The sequence below is a fragment of the Pipistrellus kuhlii genome, unplaced genomic scaffold (genome assembly GCF_014108245.1).
Source record: "Pipistrellus kuhlii isolate mPipKuh1 unplaced genomic scaffold, mPipKuh1.p scaffold_m20_p_18, whole genome shotgun sequence".
In the NCBI taxonomy this organism is placed as follows: Eukaryota; Metazoa; Chordata; class Mammalia; order Chiroptera; family Vespertilionidae; genus Pipistrellus; species Pipistrellus kuhlii.
In genome coordinates this window covers 1,741,016-1,759,363 of record NW_023425493.1, presented here as the reverse complement: position 1 = coordinate 1,759,363, position 18,348 = coordinate 1,741,016, and the positions used below count along the sequence as shown (strand labels likewise).

At 39.2% G+C, this 18,348-nt stretch overlaps 1 protein-coding gene across 8 annotated transcripts in view; it reads right to left on the bottom strand.

Moving 5' to 3' along the window:
* Nucleotides 1–18,348, bottom strand: part of DCAF6 (DDB1 and CUL4 associated factor 6) — an 82,886-nt gene that overhangs the window by 4,502 nt on the left and 60,036 nt on the right. For 4 of the 8 annotated variants that reach the window (XM_036442927.2, XM_036442924.2, XM_036442928.2 and 1 more), the window contains 5 exons: nt 13,722–13,837; nt 11,654–11,740; nt 10,533–10,860; nt 3,902–3,943; nt 1,273–1,411 (listed from right to left, as the gene is read on the bottom strand). In XM_036442927.2, coding sequence (XP_036298820.1) covers nt 1,273–1,411; nt 3,902–3,943; nt 10,533–10,860; nt 11,654–11,740; nt 13,722–13,837 — 712 coding nt within the window. The remainder of the gene's footprint in view (nt 1–1,272; nt 1,412–3,901; nt 3,944–10,532; nt 10,861–11,653; nt 11,741–13,721; nt 13,838–18,348) is intronic. The other 4 variants (XM_036442926.2, XM_036442929.2, XM_036442932.2 and 1 more) reach the window with 2 other exon arrangements.

The window sequence follows — 18,348 nt, the reverse complement described above, 5'->3', positions numbered from 1 at the left end:
TGGTAGATTTGCCAGCAAAGAGAACCAGGCCTTCAGTAATGACGAGTCCCCCACAGGGACAGGGATGTGTTTTTGTTCAATACTGTGTTTATCGTGCCTGCAACGGCTCTTAGCACACAGTAGGTGCTGAATTAATTAACTGCTAAATGAATGAATGAAATTTCTGGGTTTTTGACAGCATAACAAAAAGTACCAATCTTTTTCTTAGTTCTCTGAAGTTCTCATAATTAAGAAGAAAAGATATAAACACATGCACTTTTATGAAGCAATGAGACAAAGGAATAGACAGTTGGAGTAGTTATGATGACATTTTTTTCAATGGATGCATACGAATAAACCATCAAAATCTTTGTGCTTCAGATCGGATTCTCCAGTCATTTTATCTGCAGCTGTCACTGCTGTTTTTGGGAACGTAAAAGAGGAGAACCCATTCTGTTCTTACTTGAAGCTGTTATTTTACTTGCTTATCTTTTTTTCTTATTCCAGCCCCTAATTATTTTCCTCAAATTTTAACCAGCAAAATGCAAGAAATGTAAATTGGTTACTTCTATTAATAACAATATTATTTTTTGAATGATTAAATTGTTACTACCACTGATTTCTATAGAGAGCTTATTATTTCCCTAAAGTAAGAAAGCAGTTTAATACCGATTCTATAGATACGTTTGAGAACTCAGTGAATGTGAGAACAGCACTTTCTAGACAGAAATGGTTCAGAATCACAGTTATGACACACTAGCCACCTCCCAATATCCCCTTAGTAGGTGACGGATGTAGCACTGGGTGCACAGATGTGGGGACTGTAAAAACTGGAAAAGACCTTAGAGATCATTGGATCTATTCTGTTCAGTTCACAGATGAGGAACTTGAAGTTCAGGGAGCAAAGTGACTAAAACCAACCTTGACTTGTCATCTTAACGGGGTGATTATGAAAGCAACCTGACTATATTTCTCAATGAATCTGATTTCATATAGCCAAACCCTTCTCTCCAAAAACAATCTACTAGAAAAGTACACAGCAAGTGTGAGAGCGCAAAGAAGCAGCACTGGTTACTTGTACAAGCTAAAAATTTAAACTCTACAATAATTCCTGGGTAAAGTTTCCTTAAAAAAACTATTGGTCTCTCCTGATAAATCACAGGACTTGAAGAGATAACCATGAAGGTGCCAGCTATACTGGAGCCACATGGCAATACAGGAGGATAATTGTTATGCAAAAAGTCATGCTGTGAAAGCGCACATTCTGTAAAGAATGCCGCGAGCACTTGGTACCATTGTCCTGGAGTTGCGATGGCCCTTATAAACCATCTTCACCAGTGGCCTTCTAATGTTCAGGGTGTCCAGTTCTTCCATTTCCTTCCTTTCTTTCCTCCGCCTGAAAAACTCCTGAATTCGGGCAACAGCAGAGCGTCTATGAGTTACACATGAAAAGAAAAGAACAGAAGTAAGTGAAAAACACTCACAGGCTCCTGTGGAATCAATGATGCACATTTAAGTCAGTAAGTCAGAAAATATGTAGACTACATATTATCTCAGTAAGGCACCCCACGGAAAGCATCAAAAGGCAAACATGACAGTGGGACTCCACGAGACTAGTTGAGTTACTAGAACAAGATGTTTTAGTGAATAGGTCACTTAAGAGATTCGGTCCTGGCTAGGACGGTAAGGGGAGTAGCATGCGGCACACTGGGGTTCAAAGGGCTATATTATAAAAATGTAATACAGACAAATTCGTGTGCAGTTTTCCACAAATAAAACAAGTCCTATAGTCCATGCCATTTTTCCTCTCTACTTTAGGAAATGTAAAGGCATAAATAAAAACCAAAAGAAATTAAGGTTAACATGTAATAGCAATAGATAAACGTATGTTTTGAGGTTTTGTTTAAAGATGTTCCCAGCAAAGAACAGATGAGTCAAGAGAAAAGAGAATAAATATTAACATAGGTGCAATAAAGAAAGACTTCCCAGACCATCTAGCTATATGGACTCCACGGTGGAATACAGACTTGGGGCAAGTGAGGCAGACTTTACTCTCCTAAGAGCTCAGCTGATGACAGAGCTGGAGACTGAAGACTGATTTACTTATTAGAAGAAATTTGTCCTAACACATGATACTATTTAATAACTTTCTTAGTCTGAATATGTTATTTAAAACATTGTGTTTCAACATGTAATAGACCAAAAATCTAAAATATATAAAAAGTCTATTAAGTCAGTAAGAAAAATGAATATTGTAACAGAAAAATAGGCCAAGGACATGAGTAGAAAAATTACAGAAGAAATGAATGGTTAGTAAATATGTGAGAAGATGCTCAGCCTTACTAATAATGAGATAATGATAAAACAATCTGATCTATTAGATGAACAAAACTTCTGTCAGTGAGTGGCAAGAATGCAGGAAAACAGGCATTGTTGCAGGGAGTTGAAAGCGGCTCTCTAGGTAAAAAGAGAGTGCACTCTTTTATTGTAAAATTTCCATTGAACACATATACATACATCTGAAGAACACCAAGCAGAAAACAAATATTCCTTAAAAGCCTACTGTTTGCAAAGTTGTTTTTGAGAGTATTAGTTACCATTTCTTTTATGATTTATTATACTAACTTGGTGTATGATTTAAAATTCATAAGAAAATGTATGGAAAATTTCAGAAGTAAACTCTTGGGCAACCACTAAAAGAATAAAATAAAAGTATAATTGATATGCCAAGAAAGGAAAGAAAATGGGTGCCTATAAAATGCTGAGTTAAAATCACACAAGGCAGAAAATGAGAGGAAGACAAAAATAGGAATGAGGACAAGGGCAGGAAGAGACTGCCTTTCCTTAGAAATTTCCCAGACCCTCTCTCTGGAAGAAAGAAGCAACTGAGGCAGAGCAGGAGTCTAATCTCATTCCCTCTGAGGGAGGTTAGGGTCACATTTCTGCTTATCAGGTTCACCAGTTCATAATAATCTCACTTCAATGGTTAAATGTGACTCATTTAACGCAACATGATATTTTTTAGTTGCAATCTTCATTGTAAGAGCAGAAACTGGCTTTGAGTACTTGGGATAAAAAGTATAAACCAGAAATTCAAAAAAGCCCTGAAACAAATTCCATTTTATTGTTATTTAACTAGAAAGTGACAATTGGCAACAGACCAATTTGCTAAAAGTTACTTCAAACATACCTTAATGTGAAAACAGCCTAGAAACACCAGCATAAAAGCAAAACAATTTGAGACATAACAGGGAATTTCTTAGTTTTTGGCTTATTTTGTTCATTTAGTCAGTATACCAGGTTTTGTGTGGATAAATAATGGTTTAATGTCAGATTTTAAAATGTACCCCCGTGTTAGTCTTCAGGTTGCAGAAGTGTTTGAGAGTTGTGTATTGTCTTGATGTATTGCCTTACTACGTTATTAAGGTATTTGTAAGAATACAGCTTTCTTTTTAAAAAATCAGAATCTTTATGCACAGAATTAGACTCAAGTCCATTTTTAATGATCTCAAAAAAAAAATGAGATAATGACAAAAAGTTGCTAATTGTTATCCCAAACAGCTTTAAAAATACCCTACAATGAAAAAAAAAATACCCTACATTGCATTTCTCAATAACGTAGTCAAAGCAAGTTACCAACGTTAAAGTACATCATTTCAGTTGTAGTCGCTTGGCATACGACACACTAGATGTGAGCTTCCGTTAGGTGTGCACACAGGACATCTCCTTCATTCTGTCCCCATGCAGTCATGCAGCTACGACAGTTCGTGAAAAGCAACCTGCTTTACAAATCTTAGCCCTGAAGAGTTCAGTACGTTCAGGAGTATTAAGTGTTAATAGGAAAGGTGGTTAGCTGTGGAAAGGATGACCTGGCAAATTCATCGTAAAAAAAATAAAAGAATGAAGGAACATACTGAATTACCTCATTATTCTATCACCTATTGTTGTTCCTCTGATAATAAATCTAGTGAAGGGAACACAATAAAGTCACTCACAGACCTCAGAGAACCAGATATGTAAAGCATCAAGGTCACCATTTCATCCAAACATCTCAACCTTAAAAAACCTTTGCTGCTCTTTGTGATTTAGGTTATTATGTGAGAATGTCATTCAACTAAATAGTTGAATGAAAGGTTGAGGAAATGAAGGAAGCAGAAACACTCACTGAAGGCAGATTAGAAGGAAGACCCTGCACTTAACTCCTCTCTCTGTCTTTTAAAAAGGTTAGAAACCAGCCCTGTTCCGTGGAGGGACCTGCCAGGACTCAGATCTTCCATTCCATCCCCTGGGCACCTGGGAGACCCCTCAGGGCTGAGCTGCTCTTTGGGAAATAACTAATTAAGCCCCGAGTTGACTCACTGTCCTAACCAGAAGTCTATATAACAAGGGAGCGAAGGACAACATAGCTTTTAATGCCCTGGGAACACTTTCTTCTCTATGATTATTTTTTCTCTGCAATTTTCTTTAACCTGTTAACCGGGGAGTTCCCTTTTTAATTACGCAACGTACAACGGGTGCATACTCTATCACTAGGACGTGTCAATACATTACGCCCAGCGGACGTAATTTTATATTATTATTATTTTTATTTATACTTAATTAAAATAAATGAAATACATATTTTTTCGTTTATTTATATATAAAGCACAAAGGAAAATACAAAATTACAAACAAATAGAAAAGAATACCAACAAAAAAATGGAAACATCAAATTAAAAAATTATAGCCGAAACTGGTTTGGCTCAGTGGATAGAGCATCGGCCTGTGGACTGAAAGGTCCCGGGTTCGATTCCAGTCAGAGGCATGTACTTTGGCTGTGGGCGCATCCCCAGTAGGGGGTGTGCAAGAGGCAGCTGATCGATGATTCTCATCGATGTTTCTAACTCTCTATCCCTCTCTCTTCCTCTCTGTAAAGTATCAATAAAATATAAAAAATAATAAATTTTACAAACAATTATAAAGATTACAAAAAATATATACTGTCCCTCTCAGGGCACAACATATATTTCAAGGACGTATTCATATGTCCTACCCGTTCCCAATAGTGTTTATGTTTGACGTATTTATAGGTCCCGCTCCATTAACAGGTTAATTACGCAACCTGTAACGGGCGCGTACTCTTTCACTAGGACGTGTCAGTACGTCACGCCTGGAGGACGTAATTTCATATTATTTTTTTTATTTATACAATACTTAATGAAAATAAATAAAATATATATATTTTTTCATTTATTTATATATATAAAGCACAAAGGAAAATACAAAATTACAAAAAAATAGAAAAGAATACCGACAAAAAAAAAAAATGGACACGTCGAATTAAAAAATTATAAATTTTACAAACAATGATAAAGATTACAAAAAATAGCCGAAACCGGTTTGGCTCAGTGGATAGAGCGTCGGCCTTCGGACCTAAAGGTCCCGGGTTCGATTCTGGTCAAGGGCATGTACCTTGGTTGCCAGCACATCCCCAGTGGGGGGTGTGCAAGAGGCAGCTGATCGATGTTTCTCATCTCATCGATATTTCTAACTTCCCTTTCCTTCCTCTCTGTAAAAAATCAATAAAATATAAAATAAAATAAAAGATTACAAAAAATATATACCATCCCTCTCGGGGCGCAACATATATTTCAAGGACGTATTCATAAGTCCTACTCGTTCCCGATATTGTTTACATTTGACATATTTATAGGTCCCGCTCAGTTAACAGGTTAATAAAGAATAAACTTGAATCATTAGAAATACTGAAAGTGATTATATGATGACTAAATAGATGATGGCAAATTTACAGTATGTGAAGAATTTTGGCTTCCAATAGGTAACTGGAACCAAATTTCTATGCAAATAAATACTTTTTAAAAGTCATTAACAGGCCAAAACCGGTTTGGCTCAGTGGTAGAGCGTCGGTCTGCAGACCGAAGGGTCCCAGGTTCGATTCTGGTCAGGGGCATGTACGTTGGTTGTGGGCACATCCCCAGAACGGGGTGTGCAAGAGGCAGCTGGTCAATGTTTCTCTCTCATCGACGTTTCTAGCTCTCTATCTCTCTCCCTTCCTCTCTGTAAAGAAATCAATAAAATATATATATTTAAAAAAGTCATTAACAGGTTTAGAGGGTTAATGTCTTGTATTTTGGAATCTGTAACCACAACCTATTCGCAGGAAGCTTACTTAGATGCCCCCAGTTCTGAGCAGAGAATTCCTGAACTTTGCAGGCGGAAGAGCTACTAGCTAGGCCTCTGCCCTCTAAGATGAATTAGGCACCTTGAAAACACTTTACATAAAAACAATTCACCCACTCCCAGGCATGTGTGTCTACTTCTAAGTCCAGTATGTAAAATCACTATGGGATACACATCCTATTTTTATGTATTGTTTTATCAATATCACTTTTATTTCTTCCTTCACTTTAGTTTCACTTACTCTTCTATGCTCCTGCCCCAGGCCAAGTTCACAGGGACCTAATATGTGGGAGTCATACTTTTTAATGTTCTAAACTCTGGGGATCTGCCAGTCACGGTGTTTTACCATATACTCTAGCCTGGTTCTCTACCAGAGTGACTAGCTACAAAGGGAAACAGCAAACTCTGGCTTTTGGACCTAATCCTGCAGCTAAGAAGAGTTTTCGTATTTGTAAATGGTGACATTTTAAATGATTATACAAGGACCTACATAACAGCCTCCATTTTGCCTCTTGGCCAGCAAAACCTAGGAGATTCACGCTCTGGCCTTTGAGGGAAAAGTCTGTCGACCTCTGCTATAGGTTCCAGTTCTGTTCACACCGAAACTAGCTGTAGTTAATAAGAGCATTCCATTTTAAAATAGCCATGTTAGTTGTTAAGGTCTTTATTTTCTGAGACATTTCCTCTCATGCTTAATCTCAGCCCCAAAGTAAAAACCAAGGTCGTATTTATTAACCAAAATTTAAGAATACAAATCTCTAAAAAGAAATCATTACTCTGCATTGCAAAGAACTGTTCTGATATTTTTATTAAATGTTTGTCCAAAATGGCTTGGCTATAAACTTTTTAGGTTTCATTTTTAAAAATTAAATTTGGGCTCTGGCCTGTGTTACTCAGTTGGTTGGGGCATCATCTCATAAAGTGAAAGGTTTCAAGTTCAATCCCTAGTCAAGGCATGTATGGGGGACAACCAATCAATGTTTCTGTTTCTCTATCCTCTACCTCCCCTCTCCCCCCTTTCCCTTCTCTTAAAAACAAAAAACAAAAAAACAACCAAAACAAAACAAAACAAAACAAAACAAAAAACAAGCCCTGGCTGAGCTGGTTTGGCTCAGTGGATAGAGCAACAGCCTATGGACTGAAGGGTCCCAGGTTCAATTCCGGTCAAGGGCATGTACCTGGGTTGTGGGCACATCCCCAGTAAGGGAGTGTGCAGGAGGCAGCTGATCGATGTTTCCCTCTCATCAGTATTTCTGGCTATCTCTCTCCCTTCCTCTCTATTAAAAAAAATCAATAAAAATATATTTAAAAAATTAGTAAGTATGTCCTCAGGTGAGGATTTAAAAAAACAAAAACAAACGTAATTTGGGACAAAAGAAATTATGAGCTCTACTATGTAATTCTTTATAGAAATTAAAGTACAGACCTAAATACACACTTCCACCATTTTTAATTTTGGACCATTTTTCTATCCTAACCAAACTAACCTTGATCAGCTTCCCTGTAAGGCATGCACACTTTAATTGGGCATCCTATCCACATGTGAAATGTATCCTGAGACCTCAAGAACTGAATTTTTTACAACAGAGCTCTGGGTCCTTTGTCCCTTCAGAAATAAATTCTCAAAAATCATATGCCTACTTACAAGCTGGTAAATGATTCTTTCCCATGTTCCTAAGAAGCAAAGGGTCTTAAACTTTCTCACTTTAGAATAAAAATCAACATAGCTATTCCTCTGAATTCAGAAGATGGCAGCAGTCTCAGGATGAAGAGCCCATAGAAAGGGCAGAGATAGTAAAGTATATTTTATACAGGTAGCTCAAGACTTAAGATGGTGCTATGGAAGTTAGGAACCTTAAAAACTACTTAGATGAAAGTCAGATGGAAGGTTTTTCACCACTTACAAATTTTTGGTAATTAGTTGGGAAAGAATAATTCAAAGAAAATTCCTAAATATCAAAGAAAAATTGATGAAACTGTGAAGCAGTGGTCATAAACAGTTTGGCATCACATTCATATGTACATCTTTATATATATTTAATTTCTTAATTTTAATAAACTGTTTTCCATGTTTTTATAAGTGGCTTGTGTACTGTCCTCTGTTCTTCAAATGAGTTTCTTTAAGGGTAAGAATTTTATCCTTCAGTGACTCTACCATGTCCTACAGAATAAAACAAAGTACCGTGTTTCCCCGAAAATAAGACATCCTCCGAAAATAAGACCTACTTATAGGTTTCCTTCTGAGTGAAACATAAGGCATCCCCCCAAAAATAAGGCCCCCCCAGGCTAAACATGAGAGATTTGGCCCACTGATTCTGAAAGAAATGGAGTCACAAGAAATTCACCAGGAAATTCAGGAATTGGATTGTTATGACGATGTTCCAAAAGATGATGACATGATTGTCATTAAATAAATGAGTAAATTCTTGATACTGTAGGATTCACAGTTTGTCTGGTTTGTGTTGACAACTACCTTACTACCGTACCATATACAGGTAATAAATTTCCTTTATTTTCATTTAACAATAAATGTGTACCATATTCTTATTCATGGAAAAATAAGACATCCCCTGAAAATAAGACCTAGTGCATCTTTGGGAGCAAAAATTAATATAAGACACTGTCTTATTTTCGGGAAAACAGGGTACTCTGTTTTTAAAAAAAATGCACCTTAGGTCTAGAATATAGAAAACCCATGCTTAGTACCTCAGATTCCTCAAGTATAAAGCACACTTGGTAAAAAAATGTGTTGTAATTAGCCTGGACAGAAGCTGCTAAATAATTCTGATTTTCTGCAAGTGTCTAGTATCTATTAAAAATACAATTTCTTATTTAAGCAAACAAATCTGGAAAGTTATATATTTTATTTAAAAGTGGATAATTTTATTTTTCATTATGATCTTAGTATTGTTTTTGTTACCTATATACAGAAAAAAACAAGGACATGTGTCCTCAAGAGGCCTTAAACATACAGACTTAAACACAACTCTCACTCTCCACCTAGGTTTTAGAAACCATCAATGTGATTTTCTAAATGTGCTATGCCTGCTAACCTTGTGGGACTCCCTCTGGTACGGAAAGTGTTAGTTGTCCAAAACATATGATAAGAACGCTGAAGACTAATGTGGGCAGGTAGAGACGTATGATTAATCTCCAAGTACAAATATAGAGTAAAGTACCTGACCATGTTAGGAATTCAATTCTTTTTTTTAAAATATATTTTTTACTCGAGGCCTGGTGCATGAACTCGTGCACCAGTAAAGTTTCTCGGCCTGGCCTGTGGGTTCAGGCCAAAACTGGCTTTCCAACATTTCCCGAGGGGTCCTGGATTGTAAGAGGGTGCAGGCGAGGCCAAGGGACCCCACTGGTCCATGATTGGGCCTGGGAAGGGGCACCAGGGAGGGACTGTGGGAGGGACTGTGGGAGGGCTCCAGGGCATGTATAACCCATCTTGCTCAGTCCTGATCAGCTGAGCCAGTTGGAGCATCTGCCCCATGGCGGTCAGTGCATGTCAGAGCGTCTGGTCAACTGGTTGACTGACTGCCCCCTCGTGGTCAGTGCACATCATAGTGAGCAGTTGAGTGGTCTTAGCATATCATTAGCATATTACACTTTGATTGGTTGAATCAATAACCAGACAACTGGACACTTAGCATATTAGGCTTTCATTATATAGGATTGATTTCAGAGAGGACGGGAGAGGAAGAGATAGAAACATCAATCATTGACTGGCTGCCTCCTGCATGCCCCACACTTGGGATTGAGCCCAAAACATGGGCATGTGCCCTGACCAGGAATCAAACTGTGACCTCCTAGTTCACAGGTCAATGCTCAACCACTGAGCTATGTTGACTGGGTAGCAATTCAATTCTTTATCATGGTTATATTTGTTATTTGGTGTGATTTTTCAGTTTCTAAATTAAGTTACTAAAATTTAGAATAAATCAGAGAAAAATAATGTTCTCAAGACAAGAACTGCTATCACACTACCTTATCAGTGTCTACGAAAAGCAGATACACTGAAGAGTAAAAATTATCCAAAAACCTGCTAAAGGAAAAGGATGTCCACCAAGCAGTATGATGGCTAAATATACCGCCTTCACATGAGGCTGCTGGGCACTCCTCTCTCCAGTCTGCAAGCTGAGGAGCAGCCTCAGAGTCAGAGAAACGCGGAGACTGCTCCCTCTTCATGCACACTCTGCTTAGAGAAGGTCCATGTGAAATGACTTTGTTTGAAAAGCTCCATAAGTTTACATGACTAAGACATCCTTAGAGAAAGCAACTGTCAAAAATGGAGACTCTTTTATGTGACTTCAAAGACAGACTTGTGAATTATACTTTTTACGGTTCATTTCAATTAAAAATGTACCAACCTGTCCCCAGGTCCTGCTCGATACCTGGCACCTGGGATCAGGACTGGGTCATCGTCACTGTCATCCGTGTCCTGGAGAGCAGAGTCTGTGGCTGACGTTTCCTCGGGAGGCACGGGCCCCACAGCTTCAGTCTGTGTCTTAGGCTCAGCATCAGGGCTACTGGGATGGGCAGTGCTGTCAGCACTGGTTTGATCCGAAGTCCCTGGTTCCCAGCCTTTCTCAGACAAAGCGGTGTCTTCTGGAACCCCACAAGGACTATCAGGATTGAAGTCGTTCCTTTCTCCTGAGCTGGAATCTGACGGCTCAGATGAGAACTTGTCTGATTGTGCTGTTGGAAAGTAAAGTAGTAACAGATGGTGATGTCGGCAACCTTGACTATTTTATCTAACTCCAAAGCAGACATAGACGTTTTCCAATATAAAGTATCTATATATATAAAATCCTAAGCGACTGTTCTGTTCCACTGTTCACTATGACGGTAGTGACCACAAGGGGGCAGATGCTCAATGCAAAAGCTGCCCCTGGTGGTCAGTGTGCTCCCCAGCGGGAGCGCCACTCAGCTGACCGATGGGCGCCAGACGCTGGGCTCACAGCTGGCAAGTGTGGCTGCAGCGGCGCAAGCCTCTCCAGTGGACACTCCCTGTGTGCGCCCTTCCCTGTCCGGATCAGGACCAGGATCGAGACTGGCATTGGTTCTGCCTGGGCGCAAGCCTGTGGCCGCTTCTCAGCCATGGGCATGCCAGCATTGCCCTAGGACAGGCGCGTGGAGACCGCAGCGGAGCGGCAACAAGTCTACCGAGTGGCGCAGTGGGGCTGGGATGAGCGGAGCAGCATGGCGCCTGGCCCGGGCTCGGGCTCCTCCCAGCCAGCTGCGGCTTCACGCACTGTTACATCCCTTGGGGGATACTGAACTGCCAGTTTCAGCCTGATCCCCGCAGGCCACGCTGAGAGACCCCACTGGTGCATGAATCTGTGCACCGGGCCTTTAGTTATATTTACTTTCTAATATAAACTAAAATATTCCCTAAACGGAAGGGAAAATTCCACAACACATCTATTTGGAAATAACCTCTGACTCTAGGAGACTAACACCTGAAACAACTAGAGAGAAGACAGCTCACCTGTGTCTACTTGGCTCTGAACTGTGCTTTCTGCAGATGCACCTTCCTGGGATGTGTTCACACCCTCTGAGGCTTCTTCAGGAGCTTCTGGGAAATAAACCAAATGATCATTAAATCCACATTATTTTTTGTTTTAATCCTCACCTGAGGATATTTTTTCACTGATTTTCAGAGGGAGAGTGGAAGGGAGAAAGGAGGGAGGGAGGGAGAGAGAAAGACACTGATGTGAGAGACACACATCAATTGGTTGCCTCCCACATGCACCCTGACTGCAGCTGGGGATCAAACCTGCAACCAAGATATGTGCCCGTGACTGGGAATCAAACCCATGACCATTTTGTGTGTAGGCTTATGCTCTAATCACTGAACATAACTGGCCAGGGCCCAGACCGTTTGTAGGAAAATAACCATCAACTTAATACTCCAGCCCTCTTATATATAAGTAGTTCTTAACCCTTTGGAGGCCATGGAAACTAGATTGTCAGATGAGCCTCCCCTCAGTATGACACAAACACAGACGTGCACAAATACGACACCCTCAAGGAGGGTGCCCCGCTGTGTCCTCAGCCCCTTCCAGAGGCGCCAACCTTTGGGAACTAACTCTATGTGAGAACATCTGGTGACAATGATCCTCACAGCCAAGATGACCTTATCTTGCTTGTTTCTAATCGTCACAAAGCCAAACTTAATACAGAGTATTGTTAAGCCCCTCAAACATTTGGCATAACCTGAACTATCATGAACCAATAGTACAGCTGAGCCTACTTTAAATTCTGCTTTGTCCATTGAAAATACTTAATTCTGGGATTTAACTCCAAGACCCACAAAGGATCCATTTTTTATTCCTAACTGGATAGCTGCTTACCTAACTGGACAGTTGTCTTACACATATTTAATTCTTGTAAACTGTTACACTAAAGCATCTGTTCACTTCTTAAGAAACAGAATTCATTTATTCCTTCATTCATCAAATAATTATCGATAATCAACTGTTTAAAGCTCTTTGCTAGACTCTAACTTTCATATAATCCTGCAAATTGTCCCCTCGACAGTCGTTTGACTGCAAGTTCAACCGTTTGCTATGACGTGCGCTGACTACCAGGGGGCGGCATCAATGCGGGGCTGGAAGGGGGCAACAGTGGAGGCGCTGCCAGCCCTGATGGGCCCTGACGAGAGCAGGACCGCAGCAGGATGGTGGAGTATGTGATCGGGTGGCACCAGGTCAAGGTGGGTGTGAGCGGGGGCCCAATCGCCCCACAGATGACAACCAGTGGCGATGGTGGGGGGCCCAGCCCTGATTGATTGTCCTGCAGGAGGGAATGTGGAGCAGGTGACGGGGAGGTGCCAGGCCAAGGCGGGGTGCCAGGGGGAGGTGCCAGGCCGAGGCTGTGGGGCTGTGGGTGCAAGCTGGGGCTGCAAGGGTGAAGGTGCCAGCTGGGGCCCAATCTCCGCAGGTCATCCTGAGGCACCTCACCCGTGCACAAATTCGATGCACTGGACCTCAAGTGTTACATAAAAATATTCTAGGAAAGGATTCTGAAAAAGTCCTTAAATGGCACTTCTTGTATGAAACAAGATTCACTCATAACTCATTTAGATCATATTCCTTCTTTCTTTTCCTCCATAAACCACATATACACTGAAAAAAATCAAGACAGATACTTTGAATTCCACTGCTTGGTATAAAACGGCAGGTGATCCAAACTGACAGTGACAGTGCACACACTGTCAGAGCAGTAACCATGTCTCCTGGTCATTTGTCCACAGAGGGAAACTGGGCTGCACTGTGATGCCCCATCTGAAATGCTGACATTAAGTGACTTCATAGAGACTCCTTTATGTGACTTCAAAGAAAGACTTGTGAATTATATTTTTTACAGTTCATTCCTCTGTCTTTCAAATGTCCTTCCTGGTGAACCTGTTACCTATTTATCAACAGGAATAGCTAGACTAGAGGAAAAAGTAATTCATTAAAAACAAGAAACCAAAGGGCATCACTGAGGGATCAGAAAAATGGGTGGACATCCATCACTGGGGGTTGTGATGACAAAGCACAGTCACAGCTCACCTCTCTCACTATCTCCTGCTGGAGGCGGCTCCGAGCTCTGTGGGACCGGGGACTCCTCCTGACCCTCCGGTTTGCTATGGGTCCCGTTCCCTCTAGAACTGGAGGATGTACTGCTCCTGTCATCAAAATAAAGGCAGTGGTCCCACAATAAGTCAATGATTAACAAAAATTCAGGCTCAAATAAAATGTAGAGTGTATTATTTTAATAGTATTTACAAAATATCACTTTTGATAAGGTGACCACTCTAACCTACTTATCTTAAAAAGGAGCCCTAGAAATACAAAAGGATCGCTTCATACTGTTTTAATGCTTCTATGATCGGCTTCACATTTCTACCCAACTCTCTCTTGAACTTCATAACTTAATTACATTGTCTCCCTTCTGTTCACCCTAATCCTTACTGATTCTACAGACTTTGATCATATGCCCAATTTGTTGTCCTAGGCTTATATATATATATATATTTTTTTTTTTTCCCCTAGGCTACTTTAAAGTTAATACTTTAGAAAAGGCTAGACATTTCTTTGGTCTTTGCACTGCCCTCTGCGGACCACTTCCAGTTCGGACTGCTGTTCAATATGGCAAGTGACTGGGCACCAGTTTGTAGAAGCAGAAGACATTTTCTGGGTTAGTTTTACTACCCACCTGATGATGGCCATAATTCTGTTAGCATTTTTGGTGAGAGCAGAATGCTAGACCAATTTAAATAAACAACTTAAATGAATTTCTGCGACGACCAGTCATGGCATCACATATTATAAAGAGGGAATTGAGTGGGAAAGAAAATAGGAGAAAATGTATCTGACTCAGATTAAAATTAAATTAACAGAAATGTGACACTTTCTCTAATTTAGAATAAATGTGAACAAGGAAATGAAACTTAAGAGTTATGATAACCTAAAAACCATTAATTACAGACAAGTATCAGTGACTCAGTAAACAATACAAATTATCATGAGATTTTTGGCCAAGATTTTATAAAAACTGCTTTTGGGCTAATTACAAAAGTCAATTTGATTTTTTTAAAAAGGGCATCCATGTATAATATGGAATTAAAAAAAAGAAAAAAGAATGTGTATCCTTCTGGGTATATTCCCAGAGAAAAATGTCAAAGAACGGGCAGTGGTGTCATTTCAGTAGCATTATTGTCAGTGATTCTTTTGTGCTTTTCTGTAAATTTTGAATTATTTTTTGCAATTAATATGCATTTCTTTTTAAACAGAAAAAAGTATATAGTCACTTGGGTAAAGTGAAATTAATGTCATATTCTACTGAGAAAGCTATGACACAGGCATAAATAAAATGTTCACGTATAATAGTTATGATGATTAAAACATCATGCCACTGATGTAGGAATTGAGAGGCATTAGTGGAAAAAACAAAGTAACAAAGTAAATAAATTTAGCAGATGTTAATATGGCATTTTAAATCACAGAGAAATGAAGCGATTGCTCAATAAGTGGGACTGGGACAAAGGAAGCAACGTGTGAAAAATTACTAAGCTATAGCTCTATAGCACACTTTATGGAGAAATAAGTTATAGAAGAACCAAACATATAATCTTTGATATAAAATCATAGAAATTAAGAGGAAAACAAGAGAAAACTTTCTCCCTAATCCTGGGAAGGACAGACTTTTACAGGCATGCGCTCACTGTAACCTTAGAGTAAAACTACCATAAAGCTGAAAGACATAGCAAACTGGGGGAAATATCTGCTACAAAGGGAAGTCAATGGTATCTCCCCCACTGACTCCTATAAACACCTCTTGTAAATCAAGAAGAAAAAGGCAAACACCACAGAAGAAAACTGTGCCAAGGACCTGAAAGGCAGTTTACAAAAGATGGTACTTGCAGCTCAGGACTCTTTAGGGCTTGTCAATGTGCCAAGTGCCATGTGCTTTCCTGTTGTGGTCTCACTAACTCTACAAGCACCTCTATTAAATATGCCCATTTTCAGGTGAGAAAACTGGAATCCATGGGCTCCACTGACTCATTTGTCCTCAAAGAAACTAAACTAAGAATAGGACACTCTGTGTCAGAGATTAAAAAAATTGCATCCTTTCTTGATTTTTTTTTACAATGATATTGAATACTCTCATAATCAGAAAAAAAGCTAATTACTTCTTTGATAAAGAAATAAGAAACTGGTGAGTAAGAGAATATAATTCAGTCAGTTTTTAGAGATGGAAAAGTTCAAAAGAAGAGGGACTGGATCTTTTTTTCTTAAAAAAAAAAAAAAAAAAAAGTGCTCAGATGAGATTCTTTATAAGAAACCAGCCCCTCTGTTCAGAATTATGAGAATAGAAAAGATAAACAGAATAAGGATGATAATCTTCTGTGATCTTAAATTACATATTAAGAGAAAGGGCCATAGATACCTAATTTTAAAAAGCAGAGGTCAAATGCTAAGGTTCATAAAGAAATTCTATTGACTGCACCTTCAAATACATATCCAGAATCCAGTCTCCTCTTACTACCTCCCCTGTGCCTGTCCTGCCTCAGGCACTACCCACCTTTCACCTTGCTAGTGCTTCAGCCTGTCCTCTGATCATGGTCCCATCTCTACCGATGACCTATGCCTACACAGCAACCAGATATCCTCTATCGTTCAAATGTCTTCCTCACTTAGTCGGCTGTTCTTGAAAAGAAAATGGCTCTTTTCTGCCATTGCTCTCTCCTTTGGTCACTCCCCTCTGGCTACACATGTATCTTCTTTACAGATCCTTTCACACGGTAGGTCTGCTCCTACAGAGCCTTGTGCTGGCTTTCTCTCTGCTCTTCCCCAAGCTGTGCATAGCTCACTCCTCCTCATCCCCCCAATGCTGCTGCCCACCCTGTCAACCACCCTCACCTTTTCTTCCAGAGTACTTAGTACTCTAATGTATTACAATTCACTTATTTATTAGGTCTAGTAATAATTAATGTCGTTTTCTAATACTTTTTTAAATCGAATTTATTTAAACAATACAACAAAATTTAATCAACAATATAGTTGCCGTTGTTTTCTACTACTTGTGCCCAACGCTCAGGAAGCATTTTAATCCCTCTGTTGTAAAATTCTTGTGATTTTGATGCAAAAAATTCGGTCAATGCATTTTTGAGGCATTCTTCATTATGAAATTTTTTTCCAAGAAGAAAGTTTTGCAAAGAACGAAACAAATGGTAATCGGAAGGGGCAATATCAGGAGAATATGCAGGTTGAGGGAGAACTTCCCATTCCAACTGGCGCAGTTTTTCAGCAGTGATTCTTGCAGTATGCGGTCGTGCGTTATCGTGGTGAAGAATTACGCCCTTCCAACTAATCAGCGCGGGTTCTTTTTCTCTTAAAGCTTGGGCTAACCTTTCCAATTGGGCACTATACACTGCACTTGTAATGGTTTGGTTAGATGGTAAAAGTTCATAATGAAGAATTCCTTTAAAATTCCACCAAACACACAACATCACTTTTTTCGCATGCAAGTCAGGTTTTGGCGTGGGCTGCGGAGCCTCATTTTTGTCCAACCATTGAGGCTGCCTTTTCAAATTAACATACAGTACCCATTCTTCATCTCCGGTAACAATTTGCTCTAAAAACGGCAAACGGTTTTGACGAGAGAGTTGCCAACTGCAAATTGTGACTCTTTGATTACGGTTGTAGTCGGTCAACTCATGAGGAACCCATTTTCCAAACTTTTGGACTTTGCCAAGTGCACGCAATTGATTGGAAATTGTTTTTTGTGAACAATTTAAAGTTGTCGCAAGCTCTTGTTGGGTAATTTGAGGATTTTGCACCAAAAGAGCTTGAAGAGCTTCTTGATCAAAATTGGACACACGGCCTCGACCACTCTTGTCATCTAACGAAAAATTTCCCTCGCGAAATTTCTCAAACCAACGCTGGCATTTTCTGGCGCTAACTGCATCTTGACCAAGAGCACTACAGATGTTTTTTGCAGCCTCACTTGCTTTTCTTCCTAATTGGAACTCGTAAAGCATGCAGTGCCGAATATGCTCTTCATCTGCCATCTTCTTAGCCCTAGTTTTGCAACAAAAACCAAACCAAACACAAACTTTTTCAAGCAAAACTTGTTAATTGCACTTCACACGTTCTGTAGATACCACGTGTTTGAAGGTTATGTCAATACAAGTCAACGCCAAGCAAGATTTTAAACGAATGTTTAAAAACGACATTAATTATTACTAGACCCGATATGTATTATCTGTCTCCTCAGATATGTGAGTTCCTACAGGACAGAAATTTTTCCCCCCTACTTTTTTCACTGATGCACTCCCCATATCTACAATAGTGTCTGGAACATAGAAAGTATTCTATAATATTTGAAAATATTATTTAATCACAGATTTTAATGCAAAATACATACACATGTAAACACAAAAAGAAACCAGTGAATTGGAATACATAAATATTAACATCATATGAACATATAATTAATTATATATTAATAAACAATATATAATGACATTATATAGTATTTATGCACATTATATATTATATTAATATGTGATTAAGTATGTTAATATATTAATTATGCCAAATAATTAATATATTGGTTATTAAATGATTAATACAATTACTATATATAATATGTAGTTATATTAATAATTAATGACATATTAGGAAAGATCAT